This window comes from Vulpes lagopus, chromosome 11, assembly GCF_018345385.1.
Source record: "Vulpes lagopus strain Blue_001 chromosome 11, ASM1834538v1, whole genome shotgun sequence".
Lineage (NCBI taxonomy): Eukaryota > Metazoa > Chordata > Mammalia > Carnivora > Canidae > Vulpes > Vulpes lagopus.
In genome coordinates, this window is record NC_054834.1 from 27,990,435 (window position 1) to 28,014,002 (window position 23,568).

The 23,568-nt window shown below is 49.0% G+C and overlaps 1 protein-coding gene across 1 annotated transcript; it reads left to right on the plus strand.

The window, feature by feature from the left end:
- The first annotated feature begins 1,161 nt into the window (after positions 1-1,161).
- On the plus strand, positions 1,162-22,572 carry PCP4L1 (Purkinje cell protein 4 like 1). The gene is made up of 4 exons (XM_041722339.1): positions 1,162-1,225; positions 1,905-2,299; positions 20,816-20,870; positions 21,484-22,572. Exons 1-4 carry the CDS (start codon positions 1,162-1,164, stop codon positions 21,624-21,626), a joined length of 657 nt encoding a protein of 218 aa, XP_041578273.1. The 3' UTR covers positions 21,627-22,572.
- Positions 22,573-23,568: the final 996 nt, after the last annotated feature.

The following is a 23,568-nucleotide window of genomic DNA, read 5'->3' on the forward strand; positions in this document are numbered from 1 at the left end:
CTCTGATCTAGGATCTTAAATTCTCTTTAGAATCTTTGCAAAGCTGTTTGAGAACTTTGGAGAGGTCTGCTTCATTAAAGACAATCTTTTCCATGCTAATTAGCCATTCATTAGAAAGGTAGGGGGAAGCCAGAGGAGTAGGCTTCATAGAATGAGTAGGAGCTAGCCTAGTTAGAAACTGGCTAATTTAGGCAACCACATCCCATGGCAAGTGAGAGTCAGAGGATCTCAGGTGGATGGGGGAGAAGACATGATCTTGTCCCCTTCTTCTCTCTTTCTGAGCTGGCAGAGAAAGTGTAAAAGCACATTGGGTGATGTACAAAAGTGTTGAATCACTATATTGTACACCTGAAACTAATATAACACTATATGAACTCTAGTGGAGTTTAAAAACATTTTTTTAAATTAGTGGGGTGCCTGGGTGGCTCAGTCGGTTGAGCATCTGACCCTTGGTTTTGGCTCACATCATGATCTTGGGGTCGGGAGATGGAGCCTGGTCCCGTGTGTGGGGCTCTGTGCTCAGTGTGGAGTCTGCTGGAGATTCTTGGTGTCTCTCCCTCTGCCCATCCCCCTGCTCACACATGCTCTCTCTCTAAAATAAATAATTAAATTAGAAAAAAAAGAAAAGAAAATGTAAAAGTACAGAGCAGCTAGCAAGACAAAGGGTATTTGAGGTCTTATCTGAATTCGGTTGTTGAAAAGAGATCAGTGGTTCTTGGCTGAGAGTAGCTTAGCTATTAATGACTCAGTTATTACAGGCCATGAAGGAAACTATCAAAAGGGTGTCGGAGCTGAAGCCGAGAGAGAGTTTGGTTTTGGCTCACTGAAGCTGTATGTAGGCTAAGAGGTTTTACAATGCCTAGAAGTATCACAGGCAAGAGAGTTTGAAGGATTTCCTTAAAGCAGAAATGAAAGCTAGATGTTTAGATAAGCAGGAGTGGCAACTGGAGTTATCAGGGAGCTCATGACTTTTCCCTCCGTGTTCTGCTTCTCTTCATCCTGCTCTGATCATATTTTCCCCTTAAAACTTACACGACATAATTACTTAACACAATTCCATCATCTTGGAAAACAATCTCTCCAGATTGGGCTGTGGGCTTCATCTTTCACACCCGCTCTCTACACCCCACTTAGCTGCCTAGTGGACCCCGGAACTCAAACATGGACCACCAGAAGGGTCGCTCGCTCCCTGAATTGCAGGAAGATACAAGCCAGACTCTAGGAGGCAGGACTTGCATGTTGAAACCCATTTTAATGGCAACAATAGCTGCAAAATCATAATAAGTGTGTCTCCTTTCTTTTAATGGTCTCACCATCATGCCTGGCACAGAGGAGGGCACATTGTCACAGCGAGACACAGAATGAATAAGCAGTTGTAAATCAGCTTTGGTGGGGAGCCTGTGACCTACTCAAGTGGATGCTAAGGGTCCATCTTTTATTTATTTATTTTTTGCATTATGGGGGAGGTAAGGCTGATGAGTTGTAAAAGTCTTCTTTCTACTCCGAGATCTGTAATGTTCTCAGTCCCACAGGCCCTTCCCAACTTCCCTGTTCTCTGCCAGGGAATACGGTCCACTTGCTCCTGTCTGCCTCTCCTCCGAGCCCTCTCCCGCGCTGTCCTACCTTCTCAGAGTCAGACTGCCATCCTAGACTCCGGGTGAACCCGCCACCTCTCCCCGCTTCGGCCCTTGCACTCCTGTTTCCTGCTTCTCCTGTACCCTCTCGGTCGCCCTGCGGCTCTTTCGAGGCTCTCCCACGCTCGCACACTCCTTCCTTCGCTCTCTCCGCTTCCCTCCGTCGTGTCCTCCGCCCTCCCCTCCCTCCTCCGCGGCTCCGGCTCCGGCATTTGCCGCGCTCTGGCCCCCGACGGCCTCCCCCCCTTCCCGCTCTCGGGCTTACCCTAGTTTGGAAATGCAGCAGCCCTCTGGGCCCGCCCCGATTGGCTGCGAGCGGCCGTCACTCCGCGGCAGGAGGCGCTCCCATTGGTCGGCCCGGGGGCGGGTGCGGCGCCCACTATAAAAGGCGGGCCCGGCGGAGGCGCGCGGAGCATCTCCCCAGGACGGGGTCGGGCGGGGGTGCGGCTGCGGGGCTGCGGGCTGCGGGCTGCGGGCTGCGGGCTGCGGGCTGCGGGCTGCGGGAGCGGCGGCTCCTCGCACCAGGCTGGGCTGCGCTCGTCGGCCGGGACGCGCGCCTCGGAGCCCGGCCCCCGCGGTCGTCGCCCGCGCAGCCCCGAGGGCCCCTCGCCTCCCCTGCACGTGCGGCGCCCAGTGCGCCCCGTCCGGCCGCGGCGATGAGCGAGGTGAGGCGCGCTGCCCGGGGGGCCCCCACCCCGCTCCGGGCGAGCCCGCGGCCCGGTGACGCGGAGCGGGGAGGGCGCGGGGACCTCGGGGGGCGCCCCGGTGCCCCGCTGGAAGCTCCCGCCGGGCGCGCTGGGAAGCCCCCGGAGCCCCGAGGCTGGGAGCCCCGCACTGTGCAGGGCGCTGCGGGGCGCGGGGCCGCTGCGGTGTCAGTGAGGGGCGCCTCCCCGGGATGCCCCCTGCGTCTGTCCTAGCGGCTGAGGTCGCTTGGGCTCCCCTTCACTCCCCGAACTTCAGGGGGAGCACCTGCCCGCCGCCCGTGTGCTCCCTCTCCGAGGGCTGTGTTGCACCCGCCCTCCTTAGGTGGCATCCAGCGACAGCTCCAGCCCTACTCTCCCCCCCTTCCCCTTTTAGGGAGGGTGCATCCCACCCTCCACCATGGGGGGGACCGTGTCTGATTTTCAGAAGCCCGTGTCGTGGGGGCATGTCCACTCCGGGAGAGAGGTCCCCTTCTCTCCTGCCTCTCTCTGCAGTGCTCGTCACATCCCAGGTCTTTCTGTCAAGCTCCCCGGTGTCGCTCTGAGCCAGAGCCAGTCCATTAAGTGGGATGTGCTCTTTTCCCAGAACACCATCCAAAGAGGTAGGGGTCAAAGCAGAGACTGGGAAAGACCTCTTCCATTGTTTGCATGCGGTCGTGGGATCCAGAAACCGGGACCTTCCCAGGTGAAGCCAGTATGGACGGTGGCATCACAGGCTTGCTCCATGCAATTCCTTTCCTGGTGCGCAGGATCTTGTGATAAATCCAACTTCCCAGCTATGCCAGGTCCCAGCCCTTCTACTTACTAGCGGCGTGGCCTTAGGCAGGTTACTAGACCTTTCTCTGCTTCAGTGTTTATAAAATTGGGGTTATACGGATTGTTCCAATTAAATGAGATAATATATGCAAAGTACTTAAGACAGTGGTGCAGAGGAGGTACTCAATTTGCATTAGCTATTGTTATTTTGTCCCTGTTTCTTCTTTTTCTGTTTTGGAATATTACAGAAAACGAGCACATGAATTCTGAAGAATACCAGGCTAGTGGGGGGACAGGACCCTGGAACCCAGGTCTCAGTTTAGATCTTTATCTTTTAGCAGGAGCGCTACTGGCTCGAACCAAAACTTGTCATCCAGGGAGCCAATTAGCGCCGACTGCTATGTTGTCTTGGTTGCCATGTCCACTGAGTTTATCCTGGAAAATCCAGCTAGTCTGGGGGGGTGCAGATGAACTAAAGTGGTTTCTAGTCCCTCAGCTAGTTGTGGCTCTGACCGTGGCAGCGTTTCAGAAAGAAAAGGGAAAAAATTGTTTTTTGGTCAATATTCTTTCTTCTTGCTTCTAACGTGAGCAGCCCTGATAGGAGAAGAGAGGTTTTCACTGAGGGCTGAAGTTCAAGGCCCGGTCTCGTGTTTCTAAATCTGAAAGTTGCAATTCAAGCCATCCCCTGGGAGTTCGTGTGAGCTGAAGGCTATGCCATCATGAAGATGGGTGGTTGGCCTGTGCTTCTTGGGGGAAGTGCACAGACTCTGGAGGACACGCTCCAGGGGCTGGCATTTACGGTGGTCTTTGGTGGAGTGACAAAGCGGTTTCCGTGACAAGAAAAACAGTTTGATGTTTGAGGGGAAAGTCAAGTCTTGACTTGGTTGCTGAGCTTGGCTAGCCTCACTCAGGAGCTCGGTAGAATGGCGACAATAGGCTCCTCGGATGGGGACTAGTTGTCAGTGTGTGAAGGGCTGCCCAGCCTCCCAGGCTGTCAGAGTCAACTGGTTCTAACTGGCAATTTAGCAGTCAAAGCTGCCCTCTAATATGGAGCCGAGCCTGGCTTCAGGGAGGAGTATTTATAAAATCCAGAAGCAGCCACCTGGGTGTACACAGAGACTAACTCTTTCTGAAGCAGATCCCCAGAGGGTTTCTGCTTCCCTGGAGGCCAAGACCTAGCCTGTTTTCTTCCTCTTGAAAGAGCTGTGATAAAAAACGGAAATATTGCCCAGGGCTCTGGAGCTCTGGGGAGACTTCAAACTGCCTCATTCCTCTCGGTGCATCCCCAAGGGTCTCCTTGCTCAGGCGGAAGTGCCTAGCCCAGGAAAGCCCTGTGTACCCTGAATCTTACATAAGTTTCACCTCCCCCACCTGCTTATTTTCTGGCTTCAGAGGAACCGCATGAAATGAGAGGTTTGGGGATCTCGGTAAGAGATTCCCCAATCAACCAAAGAACAAAAGCTGGAGAGCGGTCTTCAGACCTAGGGCAACGGAAGAGTAGGGGTTCTGGTGAGGCTGCTGGGGGGTATCTCCAGCTCCACTTTGCCTTCGTGGCTGTTTGCTGTCACTCAGTACTGCAGCAGAGCGTTCGTGCCCCTGAAGATGTGCATGTGGATTCGTGCGCAGAGGAGCTGCAGGGACTCATCATCCCCAGCTTGTCGTATTCACAGCTGCAGGCAGGACTTGATTGCTGTGAATCACAGCTTGTCTCTTAGAGTTTTGTTAACTTTTTGCTAGTTTCAGTGAAGGATGGGAATGGGAGATGCATTCACTCCCCGAGGGCTCCTGTCTGTAATCCCTTGTCACACGGTGTAGCTGGCTACTTAACAGCACACTTGCAAGTTCTCCTGTGATCTTGTTGCATTTCCCCACTTTGAGCAGCCCCAGCTGGAGGAACCCCTGGGTCTGGCAGTCATTCTGTTGAAATGGGGGTCATGGAGGCACCTGGGTGCCTCAGTGGGTGAATGTCTTCCTTTGGCTCAGACCATGATCCTGGGGTCCTGGGATCGAGTCTCACATCGGGCTCCCTGCAGGGAGCCTGCTTCTCCCTCTGTCTCTGCCTTCTCTCTGTCTCTCATGAACAAATAAATAAAATCTAAAAAAAAAAAAAAAAGAAAAGAAATGGGGTCTCGAATGACTGGGGGTTGTCCTTGTGGTGTCCGTCTTGTTTTTTGGCTGGCAGAGGCTGGAGCAAGGAACAGATCAGTGAGAAATGTCACCAGGAGAGAGCTTAGAACCGATACCCCCTCCTTCGTCATTCTGCTTGCTGTCCTCTTAGGTAATAGGAATGGGATATCACATTTGGAGGATCACATTCTCTTTCCCGGGCGTATCTGTCAGAATCTGTGAACTTCCCCACAATGGAAGCTTGGTCAGGGTGATATCATCCCGTGGTCTTCTGTGAGCCAGTTTTTAGGAAACCTGGTAGCGACTTGGAGGATATCCAAGTTTCTCTCTCTCTTTGATATATTATTATTATTATGGTTCTCCTGGACACATAAAATAGGATGCCTTCCACCTCTGGAAATAGTCTGTCTTCCAAAGTAAGGGAACCAGAACCTGGTTCTAGAACTTGCTTGTCCCTTTCTTAGTCACCCATCCAGGTTGTTGCCTCCAGCTGCTCAAGCAGGAGCCTCTCACTGGTAAACGTGGATGACTTGTCTCCTAACTGGGAATATGGACGACTCTTTTTCCTAAGCTGCAGCTGTGATCTCTTACCTCTTAGAATGTCAAGTCTCTATAGGGGCAGGCACCCATAAGTAATGTGGCTGGAGTCCAAATATGCAAACATGATGCATTTTTCACATCTGTCTGTGGAGGATCTTGACTGATGAGTGTGATGGAGACAGGGTTGAAAGAGCCGGTCAGTAATTGTCTTTTCAAGGTACTAGTAGTTCTTTGAATTCCTTTCTCTGTGTTCTGTTTTTCTGTAGTTCCAAATTGTCTTTCATGAGTCTGTTTTTTTTCTTTCATGAGGCTATTTTATCATGGAAAAAATGAACTCAGTTTGCAAAAATCTTTCAAGATAGAAATACAGGTATGTCTTTCACCAAGAGAATCTCAAATAATACATCCAAACGTTTTAGTGATATGATTTTAGATTTAGTAAGAAACCCTAAAGCTCGTGTGATCCCATCCTCTCATCTTACAGATAAGGAAACTAAGGCCCAAACCTTATGAAAGTTCACACAATGCTAGAACCAAGACTAGGGCACAGACTTCGCGTAGCGAAAGGATTCCGCAGAGTCCTTTAATGTGAGTGTAGAATGCTTTCATTCACAGGCAACTGTTAAGGGACAGATCACAGATACTTTCGACAGGAAATGGAAGCAGTGTCATTTAGTAAATGCTGAAGGGGGGGACATGGAGAGAGAGAAGAGATCAACATGACGGGTGCCTGGGTGGCTCAGTGGTTGAGCATCTGGCTTTGGCCCAGGTCGTGATCCTGGGGTCCTGGGATCGAGTCCCACATTGGGCTCCCCACAGGGAGCCTGCTTCTCCCTCTGCCTCTCTCTCTGTGTCTCTCTTGAATAAATAAATAGAATCTTAAAAAAAAAAAAGGAGAGATCAACATGAGAGAATTTTTAACAACAGCAGACATTTTGGTACAATATTAGGCAGGGCCAGTATTCCCCTTCCTGACACAAGATGCCTACTGACCTTGAAAGTGGATGCAGTGAATGTGCTGAGGGGGGGTATGGGAAGCCTGGAGGCCCCTTTTTTGGTCCTTAGTTTTTTTTTTTTTTTTTAAGATTTTTATTTATTTATTCATGAGAGACAGACAGAGAGAGAGAGAGAGAGAGAGAGAGAGAGAGGCAGAGACACAGGCAGAGGGAGAAGCAGGCTCCATGCAGGGAGCCTGAGGTGGGACTCGATTCCGGGCCTCCAGGATCACGCCCTGGGCTGCAGGCAGCACTAAACCACTGCGCCACCGGGGCTGCCCTAGTCCTTTGTTTCTGATGTCCATCATCGATCCCATTAACTGCAGAGCATCAGGGACTGGAAGGAGTGGTTTCCTTTCTGAAAAGAAAGAAATGAGAGCAATTCTCTTAACTATAAAGTATTTGACTGGGAGGACCCAGGGCAGGAAAAGTGAAATTAGTGTCCCTGCTAACCAAACAAGCGCCGAACATTTAGCCCTTCATTTGGCCACTTGGCTTCCAAGAGTCCACAAGGGCTTTGGGAGGAAAACTCTAAGAAGGGGGAGACATGAGGATGTATTAGACCTGCCCAGTAAGTGATGGGAGCCTACTGGGACCCCAGGATCCTATGTGCACGGTTTTCTAAATCCGTACTCCAGACCAGCTGCTCAAAATGCCTTGACTTGGCCCAGAGTGATTTTACCTGCAAGAGTAAGCCAAGTGAGAAGCAGATCCCAAACCGCTTTTTCTAAGAGATCTGCATCCCTGCAGGTGCCTGTAAACAAGTGCCTCAAAACCTGGACCTTGTCCCGCTCTCCTCCCAGAGGTCTGATGATTGCTTCATTCCAGGCTGACTCCTGAAGGCATGCCCACCTAGGCGTCCCAGCTCCCCCTCCACCCCCACCCCCCCAGGGAAAAGAGGTGCCATTTACCCCTCCATCGTCCTTGGTGCTGCCTTCCTCCCACACAAAGTCCTCCAGCTGAGTGTTTGCTTTGTAGGCTGTGGGGGGATTAATACGTTTATTTTGGGACATTAACGCCATGGGTGGGATGCACATTGAAGATTATAGTAATAAATGATGCTTTGGCACTACTCGCTCTCCCCCACCCCCTGCCCTCAGTATGGGGTAGAAGGCGCAGCTCCAAGCTGTGTGCAGAGCACCACAAATAACCACTCATTAAACTGTGGCGGCCCATGCTGGGGGGGCTGGGGGGGACGCCTGGGCTGTTGACTCACCACATACCATGGGCTGGCATGGCCGAGTCGGACGCTGGTGGGGGGGTTACTGCTATTCCAGGCAACTGGGCTGGGGTGCCTGGGGAGACAGGGGCTCGGGGGCTCGGGGGCTCGGGGGCTCGGGGGCTCGGACTGCTTTAGGTTCTATTCCTGTCTTGGAGGCATCTGAGTTATAAGGTATTTGGGTGCTAGTCCTTATTTTAGGAGAAGAATGTGTGTATATAGAGCCGAAGGAAGAATTCCTAGTTCTCCTTCTGTTATTATCTGGAGGGTGACCTTGAACGAGTCTTTCCGAGGCTGTTCGAGGACTGCAGCTGGCTGCCGCGCTGGAGGAATTGAACCGGCTCCAGCAGCGCTGCAAACGGCCGGCTGGGGTCCCTCTGGGGCAACGGGGTGCCCCTGGGGCCCCTCCCAACCCTTCAGCAGCCACCTTCATTTAGCATTGGGGAAGAAGGGTCCCCGGGGACCCTCCTTGTCACCACTTGGAAGCGATGCACTCACACCCGTCCCCCTCACTTTCTGCGCCTCTTAAGTGAGCGGGGAGCTTATACAAGCAAGGAAGGGGTCTTGGGGGGGTCTTATTTAGGACTTTGAGGATTCAGGCCCTTTCTAGGTTTCCTGCTGTAGACTGCAGGGCAGGATTCTGAGGACCTGTGCATATTCAAGGGAACCAAGTGAGTCCAGCAGTACTAGAATGTGTATGTGATGTGTTTTCATTTGCAAAGCATCCAAGCTGGATCATGCAAATTGAGGTATGATGAGGTACTCCTTTGTTCCTTCCGTTGCTACTGTTAACAATCTGTGATACCTCTTTTAAGAGCCCGGTGGGAAGAGGAGAAGAGGAGTTTAGAGAAATCTGGGTAGTTTACCTTCCCCAAGGTTAGTTCTAAGTTGCTGCTGGGAGCAGAGCCGGTGACACTTTCTTGCCTATTCTGGTGACACTGGTTGCTGTGGCAACACCATTAAAGATGAAAAAGACAAAGAAAGGAGAAACACAGCCCAAGAAGGAGGCAGGGAGAATCAGGCCTAACGTGAGAAGGTACCTATTCCCCTGTGGTGGTGGCAGGGAAACAGCACTTAAGTTACCCCGGCTTGACTGTTCTCAGGTGCTTTGCCAAGACAATACCTACAAACCCTCCTCCTGAGGCAATGGATGGATTTGTACAAACATCTTTTTTTTTTTTTAAATATTTTATTTATTTCTTTATTTGAGAGAAAGAACACACAAGCAGGGGGAGCAGCAGAGGGAGAGGGAGAAGCTGAGCAGGGAACCCCACTCGGGGCTCGATCCCAGGACCCCGGGATCATGACCTGAGCCAAAGGTGGATGCCCAACTGATAGAGTGACCCAGGTGCCCCCTGCACAACCATCTTTATGATTAAAAAAAAAAAAAGTGTGTCATGTCTTGGGTTCTTTGAAATGAAGTGTGAACCTTTATGGAGGTGCTGTTCAGGACACCCCTCCTGTGCACCTGGGAGTGGCTCCGGGAGGCTTCAGGGCTCCAGACCCAGGCAGCTGCTGGACAAAATGTGGTTTCCATCCAACAGACTGTTGTTGGGCCCTTTACCAGAGCCATCGTCAGCATTTCTGGGAACAAACATAAGGATGATGGAGACTTTGATTTCTAGCTTTGGTTTACAGTAAAAAGAGATCTGTTATGAAGCTCCTACAGTCTACAAGGGTCCTTAGAGCAATCCCCGCATTGTCTTCCTCCTTCAGTTCTCCTTAATGAAGATGAACTCTGGGCTTTGATTCCAGGACTTTAACCATACAAATCTCCAGTGACTGGACCTAGTCTTTTTTTTTTTTTTTTTTTTGATTTATTGATTTTATTTTATTTTTTTTTAAAGATTTTATTTATTTATTCATGAGAGACACACACACACACAGAGAGAGGCAGAGACACAAGCAGAGGGAGAAGCAGGCTCCCTGCAAGGAGCCCGATGTGGGACTCAATCCCTGGTCTCCAGGATCATTCCCTGGGCTGCAGATGGCCCCAAACCGCTACGCCACCAGGGCTGCCCTATTTATTGATTTTAGATAAGAGTTGAAGAAGGAGAAGGAAAAAGAGTCTCAGGCTGACTCGGTGCTGAGCATGGAGCCCAACGTAGGGCCAATCTTATGATGCTGAGATCATGACCTGAGCTGAAACGAAGAATTGGACACTAAACTGACTGTACCACCACCTGGGCGCCCCTTGACCTATTCTTCTATATAACCCAGCGTTATATTGCTTCAAAATAATAACTATTTGATACATGCTAGGCATTTTACATACATTTCCTCCAGTTCTTTTCACTCTCCAAAATAGGTATTATATCTTTTCTGAAGATGAGAGACCTGAGCACAGCCAGGCTAAGTGATTTACCCAATGCCACACAGCTAGGAATGGCAGGGCCGAGATTTGAAGATAGTGCAGATCCAGGATATGAAACTAGATCTGTCTAGCTCTACCTAATATGCCATAATGCTCCTTCCAGGAATTTGAGGCTTAATAAAATTTGAATTCACATGAATATTGAGTACCCACTCTGCGCAAGACATAGGTTGCTATTACCATGATACACAAATAAATGGTTAACTCTGGTGGGTGGGAAGGGCGGGGAAGAGAAGCAAATACACAGTAGTGCTTTTTTTTTTTTTTTTTTTAAGATTTTACTTTCTTATTTGAGACAGAGAAAGAGAGAGCACAAGTGCAGAGAAGGGTCAGAGGGAGAGGGAGAATGGGATCATGACCTGAGCCAGAGGCAGATGCTTCACCAACTGAGCCACCCGGTGCCCCTATACAGTAGTTCTTATACAGATAATAGGAAATACACTTCTAGAGAAGTTTTACTTCATCCTCAGCTCCTTTTTAGGCACAAATGGAACTTGAGGAAAAGCAGTGACCTGGCTTCTAATATTTTTCACAATCTCTGAACCAGTTATGTCGAGGCCCTCAGCAATCTGAATACAACTTTGATTTCAGAAACTTAGATGAGGTGGCAAGTAGAACAGACTGGGAACTCCTTTCATTCGTTCCACAAGTATTGAGTGTATATCATGTGGGAAAGCCTTGTGTTAGACCCCGGGGTACAGTAGCGAATAAGATAGATACAGCCCCTCCCCACATACAAACTTGCACAGAAATGGAAGAGAATACATTCAGGGGGCATCTGAATGAGAAATCTCAGTGCTATTAAAACATAATGAAGGCCCTAGCCGAGTCTGGGGAGCTGAGAAGAGCTTCCTGGGAGAAGGAGCCCTTGAGGGGAGCTCTGAAAATAAGCAGGAATTAACTAAATAAAAGGGAAACAGGGATAAGAGAAGCAGCTGCCAAGGTCCTGAGGTGGGAAGGGACCAGGTATGTTCCAGACATGAGGTTTCTGAAGTAACCAGAGGCTGCATAACGTAGAGCCCTTTCAACCACTTCAAGGGTTTTATTTATCGTAAGGGCATTGGTACCCCCTCGGGCTGTTGCAGTGGTCCACATAGGAAACAACTGTGTTAGGTCCTAGCAGTGGGGAGAAGTGAATGGAGTCAGAGATACGTGGGAGACAAAGTTAACAGGAGTTAATACTGAACTGGATATGCAATATGAAGGGAGGGCGATATCAAGACTGACTGCCAAGTGTCTGGCTTCTACAAGTGGGTGAGATAGAGAATATTTGCAGAATAAGAAGAAAGTTGGGTAAGTAAGATTATGATTCCAGTTTGAGACACATGGGGGGGGGGTGGTGCAGAGACAGGCAGAGGGAGAAGCAGACTCCACGCAGGGAGCCCAATGTGGGACTCAATCCTGGGTCTCCAGGATCACGCCCTCGGCTGAAGTTGGCGCTAAACCGCTGAGCCACCCGGGCTGCCCCCCTTTTTTTTTTTTTAAGGATTTGATTGATTGATTGATTGATTGGAGAGCAAGAAAGAGCATGCAAATGGGTGGGAGGTGCGTGGGAAAGGGACAAGCAGTCTCGACCTGGGCCCTCATCCCACAACCCTGAGATCATGACCAGAGCCAAAATCAAAAGCCAGTCGCTTAACCAACTGAGCCACTCAAGTGCCCCTAGAGTTTGAGGTTTCTGTAAAACAGGCAGTAGAGGTGTTTTAAAAAGTATTTGAGGGGATCCCTGGGTGGCTCAGTGGTCCTCATGCGGAACGTCCTCATGCGGGACTTGATCCCAGGACCCCAGGATCACGCCCTGAGCCGAAGGCATGCGCCAAAACACTGACCCACTGAGGCGTCCCAAGATATATATTATGATGGAATATTACTCAGCCATCAGACATAATGAAATCTTGAAAATTTGCAACGACATGGATAGCACTAGAGTGTGTCATGCTGAGTGAAATAAGTCATTCTGAGAAAGACAAATACTATTGATTTCATTCCTATGTGAATATAAGAAACAAAACAGATGAACATGTGGGAAGGAGGAAAAAAGGAAGCAAACCTAAGAAACTCTTAATGATAAAAAACAGAGTTGATGGGGGAAGGTGGGTGGGTGATGGGCTAGATGGGTGATGGATATTAAGGAGGGCACTTGTGAGGAGCACTGGGTGTTGTATGTAAGTGATGAATTGCTAATTCTACTCCTGAAACCAATGTTACACTATATGCTAACTAACTAGAATTTAAATACAAATTTGAAAAACAAAACAAAAAAACAAAGAGGAGTTCTTAATTTTGAGAAAGTCTAATTTATATATATTTTTTCTTTTATGGATTCTACCTTTGGTATATCTAAGAAATCTTTGCCTACCCCAGGGTTGCAAAGATTTTTATTTTTCTATGTTTTCTTCTAGAAGTGTTATAGTTTTAAGTTTTGTGTGCATTTGGAGTTAATTTTTGTATGAAGTACAAGGTTTAGATCGAGGTTTTTTTTGGCAGTTTTTGTTTTGTTTTCTGGGCAGTATTTTTGCATATGGCTATTCATATTTGTTAAAAAGATCCCCCTAAAAAAAGATCCCCCTAACCTTTAGATATTGAGGTTCCTCAAGGCAGGGTCCTAGACCTGCTTCTTTTCCCTCTTTTCCTTCTAATTGAAGAAGGATTTCAGATTAAAGAAGCCTCCCGTCCCCCCCCCCCCCCACTTCTTTAAAGAGAGGGAGAAGTTGTCTATATAAGAGAGTGAGAACAGTTATAAGGACTCCAGAGAAGGCGAGAGGGGAATGGGATCTAAAGCTCTGGGGGAAAAAAATAAAAATAAAAATAATAAAAATAAAAATAAAAAAAATAAAGCCTGGGGGGATGAGAATTCACCCGAATGCTGATGAATGCCCTGGGAGGAGGTACCCTACAGGGAAAGGAGGCAGTTGCCAGATCAGATCCCTCTCTGCAGCCTCAAAGCCTGAAGACAGGAGAGCCTTAAGCTACCAGGCCTGGCCTCTCCTTTTCTGCCTTCCCCGTGGGAAGGCAAAGTCCACAACTTTGAGCTGCAGAGGAAATGAGGATCCTCACGGGGAACCAACAGCTCCCAGTGAGATGATGGGAATGGAACTTTGGAGAACGTCAGGCCCCAAGGTGGGGAGAAAAGGAATACAGGAAGGTAGGCAAGGCAACAAAGTGGGGCCCTCTGTGGGGAAGGCGAGAGTTGATGGGCCTCACAGTTGCTAATTAGTGTTTGGTGTGGGGCGCCTGGGGGGCTCAGAGGTTGAGCGGCTGGCTGCCTTTGGCTTGGGTCTTGATTCACGGGTCCCAAGATAGAGTCCCACATCGGGCTCTCGGCATGGAGCTTGCTTGTCTCTGCCTTTCTCTCTCTGTCTCTCAGGAATAAATGAATAAAACCTTAAAAAAAAAATAAGAGAGAGAAGTGATTGAGTCATTGAGTCCTGTGTGCGGGGTGAGGCTGAAGTGAACCAAGCTCCCCAGCTCACTAGAAATGTGAATTAACAGACTTGAACTTAAGTGAGGAAGTCATTTGAAATGGAAACCAATGGGATGGCCCTAAAAAGATCCCCCTAACTTTTAGATATTGGGGTTCCTCAAGGCATTTTCCTAGAGGAATCTGAAGGTCTAGCTAGCATCTGGCCCTGGGAGTGAAGAACGTAGCCTTGGGTTATATCTGTGCCCCAGGGGTCAGGAGGCCCACTGAAGATGAAAGCCAAAATCAGGGCGGTCAGCTCAACTGGAAGAGTAGGATTGAGTCAGTAGGCATGGCCTGGGGTCAGATTCTTTTCTTTTCTTTTCTTTTCTTTTCTTTTCTTTTCTTTTCTTTTCTTTTCTTTTCTTTTCTTTTCTTTTCTTTTCTTTTATTTTTTTTATTCATGAGAGACCCAGAGGCAGAGACACAAGCAGAGGAGAAGCAGGCTCCCTGCGGGGAGCCCCGATGTGGGACTCGGTTCCAGGATTTGAGCCCAAGACAGACGCTCAACCACTGAGCCACCAGGTGCCCCGGAGTCAGACTGTCTTGACTCAAACTCTGGCTTTGCTACTTCTTAGCTGTATGACCGCAGGCAAGTTCATGAACCTCTCTTAGCTCAGCGTCCTTACCCGTGAAATGAGAACACTATCAACGGCCGTCTCGTAGGCCGGTTATAATGACGCAGCCTGCCGGTGTTTGTAGAGTGTAGAAACGTGACTGGCACATAGCAGGGATTGCACGTGCGATTATTAATAAGGCCAGGTGATGTGGCGTGCTGCAGTCCGGGATTTCTGCTGGCTCTCCTGCCAGGTCCTATGAGGAAGAGGACAGGTCTGCTGGCCCATTTCACGGTTGTTACTACAGGTCAGAAGAGCTCAGTGGTGAACGATGTAGAAGAGCACCCGAGAGTTAGTGACCCATACCTGGCCAGGTACGAGGCAGAGAGGCAGAGAAGTGCTCCCTAGTCCCTGCTCCTGTAGGTTAGCACCGGTCCGGGGAGGCCTACGTTCCGTGGGAGGCGCTCTCCCGGGGCAGCCCTCGTGCCTCGGTTTACCCACAGTGCAGTCAGTCTGACTGCTTTCGGGTGATGTACCCAGAGGACCCCGAGTCACCTAAAACTGCTGGGTTTCTGGAAAACAGGGTTGGGGCAGAGACCAGGCGCCAGCAGAGGGCCGAGCACTACCAAGAGTGTGCGAGCCAACAACCTGTGGCCTAGCTGCCTCCCCACCTCAGCAAACCACCAAAAATGAAATCTAGCCATCCCGTGTTCCAAGTGGCTATTTTGAGACCTGGCTGCAGAGGGCGGAGGGAGGAGGGGCCCGAGGGTAGAGACTCAGCATACTCCTTTTCAGTGGAAGGTACCAGGGAGATCTCGAGGGGCATCGTGAGCAATAGGGGTTTCCTCCGCCCTATAGCACCCTTTTCTGGTCTCCCCGACACCCTCTCATAAATTGAAGCCAAATGGAGCTGGGAGCCCCTGGAGGACCTGACAGCATCTGAGCCATGGCCCCATTCCAGGGTCAGTCATCTCAGGAGAGACCCAGGAAGGGGGACAGCTGGCAGGGCGGAGGGAAAGCAGTGACCTGAGTGGTTCTGTCCTGATACATATTCCAGCTTGGAAGGTGCTCGAGATGAGCTGGTCCAAGAAGCAAAGTAGAGGAAGAGACCGCCATCAGAGGGGAGATATTTAGACTTGGGTCCAGATTTTCCGGCAAAGGGGAGGGCCTGGGGTGAGAGAAAAGAATCGGTGGATTAAGGGAACAGGCTTAGCCCCAGACAGAGGGATAACAGTTAAAGCAAGGATCAGAGTCGGGGATTTGCCGGCAATAGAGGAAATAGGATCTGAAGTCAGAGATCATGGGACTATAGAATTTGCCTCTTGACCCATGACCCTCTTGTCTGGCCGTGGTTAGCCCATTACCCATCCATGCCCTGCTTTTGCTGTGTGGACAAACCTCTTGCGATGACAGTGTACCAGAGTGGGACGTGTCATGTAGGTGACTGCTGGGCTGTGGTATTGATCGTGTGCAAGATAAATAAATAATGACTCTGACCACAGCAAGATCACAGGGGAAGAAAGCAATGACCGGCCGGCTCCCGGGAATCACAGGAACAAGCTTTCTTGTCATGGACCCTTTCTTTTGGTCAAATGGAGACCCTTTCATTTGGTCAAATGGAGACTTGCAGGAATTCCGAAGAGTTTCAGGAACATTTTTGTAAATGTTCTTCCAGATTTTTAAATAAAAATGTAGATAGATAGGTAAGCAGTGTATATCTTTTACAAAATTGGACCCTCTCAATTTGCAACCTACTTTAAAAATACTTGTTAATAATTTTTGTTTTACTTTAAATTATTATTTTCTTTCTTGCCCCTAACTTTAAAAATATTGATTTATTTATTCATGAGAAACACACATACACACACAGAGGCAGAGACACAGGCAGAAGGAGAAGCAGGCTCCCTGTGGGGAACCCGATGCAGGACTCAATCCCAGGACCCCAGGATCATGCCCTAAGCCAAAGGCAAACACTTAACTGAATGAACCACCCAGACGCCCCAGCACAGTGATTCTGTAAAAAGATGTCAAACCATTTCTCCAAAGATGACATCCAGATGGCCAACAGACACATGAAAAAATGCTCCACATCACTCAGCATCAGGAAAGTACAAATCAAAACCACATTGACGTACCGCCTCACTCTGGTCAGAATGCCTAAAATTAACAAGTCAGGAAATGGTGATGTTGGTGAGGATGCAGAGAAAGGGGAACCCTCTCATGCTGCTAGTGGGGATGCAAGCTGGTGCAGCCGCTCTGGAAACCAATGTGGAGGTTCCTCAAAAAGTTGAAAATAGAGCTGCCCTACGACCCAGCAATTGCACTACTAGGGATTTACCCCAAAGGTACAAATGTAGTGACCCTAAGGGGCACCTGCACGTACCCCAGTGCTCATAGCAACAATGTCCACAGTAGCTAAGCTATGGAAAGAGCCCAGATCTCCATTGACAGATGAATGGATAAAAAAGATGTACAATAGACTACTACTCAGCCATCAAAAAAAAAAAAAAATCTTACTGTTTGCAACCACATGGATGAAACTAGAGGGTATTATGCTGAGCAAAATAAGTCAGAGAAAAACAATTGTCATATGATCTCACTCATGTGGAATTTAAGAAACAAAACAGAGGATCATAGAGGAAGGGAGGAAAAATAAGATGAAATGAGATAGAAGGAGACAAACCATAAGAGACTTTTTTTTTTTAAAGATTTTATTTATTTATTCATGATAGTTACAGAGAAAGAGAGAGAGAGAGGCAGAGACACAGGCAGAGGGAGAAGCAGGCTCCATGCAGGGAGGGCTCGATTCCGGGTCTCGAGGATCATACCCCAGGCTGAAGGCGGCACCAAACCACTGGGCCATCGGGGCTGCCCCCATAAGAGACTCTTAATCATAGGAAACAAACTGAGAGTCGCTGGAGGGGAGGTGGCAGGGGGAGGGGGTCACTGGGTGATGGGCATGGAGGAGGGCACGTGATGGGATGAGCACTGGGTGTTATACAAGACTGATGATGAATCGCTGACCTCTACCTCTGAAACTAGTGATACCCTATATGTCAATTATTTGAATTTAAATTTAAAGAGATAAAATAAAATAAAAACCATGTTTTCCCCTGCCCCAAACTTTGTAATGCCTTTATGTCAACTCAGAGGAAAGCCCAAAGCTTTTGGTCTGGTCCAGACATATTCCTATTCTGGTCACTCAGCCAGCTTCATTTCTCCTACTCTCTCCCTGACTCACTCAGCTCCAGCCATGCTGGTTGTCTGAGCCTTCCTTGAACATCACCAGGCACAAAGCCTGCCTCAGGAACTTTCCACCTCATGTTTCATCTGCCTAGGCTCTTCTCCCACACACTCACATGGCTTGCTTTTATATGTCACTCAAACCTCTGCTCAAATGTCACTCATCAGAGAGGCCTTCCTAGACTACGCTGTTTTATTTTCCTTCTTGGAACATGTCACTAACTGGCATAATTATTTAATGAGTTCAGGAACTTTTTTTTGCTCACTGCTGTATCCCAGTGTCTAGAATAACACTTGACATGTGTGAAGCACGGATGTATTGGTTGAATAAATGAATTTTGTGTTTCTTCTATACTCTATTAGTGCACAGAACCAAACCCAAGTAAGCGGTTGATCAATGTTTATCAAAATAGGGCATAAATGGCACCATCTACGTAACATAAACTGGATTCCCTCTGCTTCTTAAAGCAGTCATTCAACAAAGGTTTGCATCAGTAAAAGGACGGATAATGCTGTATACTCCACGGGTCTATTCTAAGGATGAGATGATAAAACCCTCGTGAGAGCACTCAGTTCCTGTGTTTTGGCAAAGAGTAAGGAGTCAGATGGTGAAATGAGTAAACAGACTCCAAGGGTACCGAGGAGCCCACGGGTGGGACTCTGTCTCAAGATGAATTGTACCTTGAGATGGGAACGTCCAGATGAAGCAGCTCTATTGATACCGTTCTGAGGAAGGGGAATTACTATTATTTTAAATTTAACTCTCCATCTGGATGGAGAGGCTAGAAAAAAGCACACATATCAGTTGACTAATCTAATTTCAAATTCAGGGCCTTGGCCTTATGAGGGCCCCAGGGCCTCCCAGCAATGCTATTACCATTCCTTAGTGCATTTGCTTTCCTACTTTTCTTAGATGAGTATTTTGTACCTTCTTTCCCCCTTCCTTCCTCCAATACCTCTTCCCCCCTCCTCTTGGATGATGACCTTGTTACCTATTTTACTTCAAAGACAGAAGCAATGAGAAGGGACCTTGTGAATGTCCCCATGGGCCAGCCTCTGGGCCCGTCAGCACTGCCTTCCCTCCAGTTACAGTGGGTGACCTGTTTATAGCTCCTGATCAGGGCCCCCCTCTACTTAGGCACTAGATCTCATCCCCTTTCTCCTCTTTCTGTCCTACAGTTTGTCTTTACTGAATCATTTTTTTTCTTTCTTTCTTTTTTAAGATTTTATTTATTTATTTGAGAGGGAGAGAGAGAGCAGGAGTACTAGTAGGGGGAGGGCCAGAGGCAGAGGGAGAAGCAGACTCCCCACTGAACAGGGAGCCCAATGCAGGGCTCAATCGAGATCATGACCTGAGCCAACAGCAGACGGTTACCCGACTGAGCCACTTAGGTGCCCCTCTACTGAATAATTTTCATAAAAACACAAACACTCTGTAATTTCTGCCATCTTAAATCAGATCTTCTTGTGAACCGTATCCCCCCTCAAACCACACACCCCCATTTTTCCTGGAGTTCCTTCTGCATTTGCCACTTCAGTCTCTCTCCATTTCCCTCAAGAACCCACTCTAACCAGACTTTTTCTTCCTTCCTCCACTGTGACTTCTCTTGTCAAGGCCACCAGTGATTTCTTCATAGCAAAACCCAGTCATGGATCCCCAGTCTTTTTTAAGTTTATTTTTATTTATTTTTTAAGGTTTTATTTATTAGAGAGAGAGAGAGAGGCAGACACAGGCAGAAGGAGAATCAGGCCCCATGCAGGGAGCCTGAGGTGGGACTCGATCCCAGGACTCCAGGATCAGGCCCTGAGCCAAAGGCGGTGCTAAACCGCTGAGCCACCTGGGCTGCCCAATCCCTGGTCTTCATCTTACTTGGCCTACCTGCAGAATTAAATATAATTAATCACTCTTTCCTGCTTGAAATAGTTTCTTCAAATGTCTTCTGAATTCCTGTCATCTCTTGGCTTTTCTCCTACCTGACTTCTGTTTTCCTTACTGATTTTTCCTCATTTCTGCAGCCTCTAATCACTGGAATGCCCCAGGATATGACCCTTTTCTCTTTATCTGATGGCCATCTCACAGTCTGATGGCTTTAAATATCATCCATGTGTTCATAACGGCCTAATTTCTATCTCTAGGCCAGATCTTGCTCCTTAACTCCTCCTGGATATCCAGCAGCTTTTCCTCTTGAGCGATTAATAGACCTCTCACACTTGTGCAAAAACAAGCTCCTGATCCTTTGCCTAAAACCTGCTCCTCCTGCCGTCTTCTCTATTTGGGGAAATGACAGTTCTATTTATTTATTATATTTTTCCAGTTCTTCAGGCCGAACGCTTTGGAGTCATCCTTGACCCCTTCCTCCAAATGGTACTTATCCCATCAACCAGTCCCTTTGGTCATGGCTTGAAAATATACTTGGGATCGAACCACTTCTCACCACTTCCAGTGCCTCCGTGCCCACCCAAGCAACCATTATCTCCTGCCGAGTTGTCTGCAATAACCTCCTAGTTTTCTTGCTTCCTCCCTCATGCCCCCTTTGTGCAAATCGAAGGTCTCCAGTGCTTTCTCATCTCATTTGTAAAAGTCAAACTCCTTAAGTAGGATCCCAAGGCCGTACATAATCTGCCCACCCCGATTATCTCTGATCTCCATCCTCCCCCACCCCCCACCCTTCCTGCCTCTCTCCACTGGGCTGCATTGGTCTCTTGCTGTTCCTCAAACAGGCTCAGCTCACTTCCGCCCATGGCTGTTGGAAGCTCCTGCCCGGACTTAGTCAACCCTTCCTCCCTTATCTCTTTTAGCTTTTGGCTCGAAAGCCACTTTCAGACAGGATTTTGCTGACCACTCTGTGTAAAACCGTGTTTCTCCATTCCCACCCCAGCACTCACTACCCTCTTCCCTGTCTTTTTCTCTGTAACACATCACCACCTAACCTGGTATTTTGTTTCTCTCTCTGTGTACTGGAGTGTAAAGTCCGCAAGGTCAGGGGTTTTGTCTGTTTTGTCCTCTACAATGTCCCCAGCACCACTACATGCTTGTTGAATGAATTTTGATGACTTTTCTCCCTCTCTCTGATCTTAAGACCCACTTCTTCAAAAGACTAAGGAATGTACTTGGTAGTAGGAGGACTTGAAAGTGTTGATAATGAGCCCAAGGGGATGGTGCCATAATATTTCTGTGACTATCTAATACTCTGATTTTTCTCTCCTAGCTTAACACCAAAACATCCCCAGCAACCAACCAGGCACCTGGCCCAGAGGAAAAGGGTGAGTGGGGTCCGGCCAGGCAGTGTATACAGCTGGGAAGCCAGGGACATGAAGGCAGGTAGGGCTGTAAGTCCGGGAGCTCCTGGAGTCAGGTATAATTGGGACAGGAATGTCGGCTAGGGAAACAAGGCCCGAGAACTACTACATCCATAGGCTTTCTTCCACTTTTTCCTAAGAAGTAAATCTACCAGTATATACTCTCTGATTTTTGGAAACTGGCTCTGGAGTGCTTGGAAACAGGCAGTGTGGTAGGAAGAAGCCTATCAGACAGTCCAGCCACTGTCTGAATCAGAAATTGAGGGAAAGCTAGGGAAAGTGAGTGCATATGCTCTGGGACTCTGAATTGTAAGATTGAGGAATAAGTGGCGATAGAAGACATTTGTCAACTTGGTCTAAGATCAGCAAAGCTCCTAAGTAACTAGAGCTAGTTCTCAGCTCGGGTGCCCTGAGTCAGGCTCCCAAGGAGGGTAATCAGGTGCTCTCAGTCCTGGCAAAGATTGGAGACCCTCCCAGAGCCGAGCAGGAGGCCGACCCTAACCACTGTATTTGGAGCCTCGAGAAAGGGGTGGGGGCAGCAGGTTTACTCGCTAACGAATCTCTCAACTATCTGCAGGGAAAGCTGGCAGTGCCAAGAAGGCTGAGGAGGAGGAAGAGATTGACATTGATCTGACGGCACCGGAAACAGAGAAGGCTGCCCTTGCTATTCAGGGCAAGTTCCGGAGATTCCAGAAAAGAAAAAAGGATCCTAGCTCCTGAACAAGCAGCCTCGCCCTTCACCCTCTCCCTTCTCTCCCCTTCTCTGCAGTTCTGACTCCTATGTACCTTGTCTCTTTGTCCCTCTCGCCTCTCGTTGAGGCACAGTCAACCCTTATGTATTATTTTCTCTGGTCCCCCCTCCAGCCATTGCAACAGTGGAGGCACAAGGAATGTAAGGAAAGATGAAGAAATCAGTTGGCAGCCACTTGCCTAAGGGAGGACCAGTTTCTCCTTGGGATAAGCCTCCTTGATCAGTCCCTATGCCCGGCCTGTGAAGTTGAAGAGCAAGAGGCTCTGGGGCCAGAGAGGGAGGGACCCCTGGCAGTGTGGGAGGGAGGGGGAAGCCTTCAGAGAAGGGTGCCTGAGGTGGGCCTTGGCCCTGTCCTGCCCGTTACAACATTCACACTTCAGGTAACATGTGTTTGCTCTTCACACCCTCTTGCACCACCACACCCGCCCTCCCTCCTCTGTGGGGGCCGGAGCCTCTGTCTCCTCTAGGCAGACCCAGATCGAGCACCTTCCACGTTAGTGCATGCTGAGTAGATGAACTCCAAGGCAGGGATCCTGGGCCTGGTGGAGGCCAGAAAAAGCATCCTTCATCATCTGGAGGAGGACCGTAAGGGGCAGAAGCAGAAGAGGCTCAGAGGGCCGCAGGCAGGGAGATGGGACTCGAGGGGATGTGGGGAGGAAAGAAAGGTGACGGAGGGGAGCTTTCCAGAGACATAGCTACTGCTGGTGGAAGGGACTAGACGACGGATTTCTGCTAACCTGCCTACCTCTAACCGCCCAGATCTAGCCATCCCTCGAGGCCACGCCAACCGAGTGACCCCTGTAGTTTCCCCCTCGCCGTGGAGTCGGAGCAGAAGTGGACTAGCCACTCTGTGTGATTTTAGCATGTTTAATACCGATTAAAAACAAAACAAAACCCTCCAGTGGGGCTGTTTAACCTCTACTTCTGTTTTTTTCTTGGGAGGAATGCACAAGTAAGCCTGAGCTGGCCTCAGGGAGGGTGGGAGACTGACCGCATGGACCACGCTGCCTGAGCAACTTCTAGGCTGCAGCTGCCCTGCCTCCCTCCTGCCGACCTTGCCCTCACCTTGATCTGCCGCCCACAGGCCTCTGCTGCTGTCACCGCCCCCAGTACACCTGCAGGGATGCGATGATGCTCGATGATGATGCTCATGATGCTCGATGATGATGCTCATGATGCTCGCTGAGAGCACACTTGGGATACATCCCTTGGGAAACAGACCCAGGCTTCCCTGCTCCCTCCCCCCAGGTGACCTGTCCCTCCTGCTCTATCTTCCTCCCACATTCCCTCTCCCTCCCACTGCTTCTCCAACTTAGGGGAAGGAGAAGAAGACTCTGGGTCAGTAGAGAGAAACCACAGGTCATGCTGAAGATTCTAAACAGTGAATCAAATAAAATGACGGCATTCACGGGAGCTTGCAGTGCTGAGAAGTGGTCTCTACAGGGTAACCAGAGGCTGAAGACTTGGAGATCAAGGAAAAAAAGCTCATTCTCTCACACTCACTCACTTCTTAGTATGCAGTCCTCCTTTCCTGATTCAAGAATACAGAAGCCAAGGGGCACCTGGGAGGTGGTGCAGTCGGTTGAACCACTGACTCTTGGCTTCAGCTCAGGTCACGATCTCGGGGTTCATGAGATCGAGCCCCACGTTGCGTCCATGTTCAGTGGGGAGTCTGCTTGAGATTCTCTTCCTCTTCAGCCCCTCCCCTTGCTTGCATTGTCTCTCTCTCTCTCTCTCTCAAATAAATAAATAAATAAATAAATAAATAAATAAATAAATAAAATCTTAAAAAAAAAATACGGAAGCTGAAACTACATAGCAGCTACAGGTAGGAAGCAAGGGACAATATCCCTGGAAGGCACCCAATATCCCAAAGTTGATCCACGCCATGCAAGCCTGTGGCTACAGAAT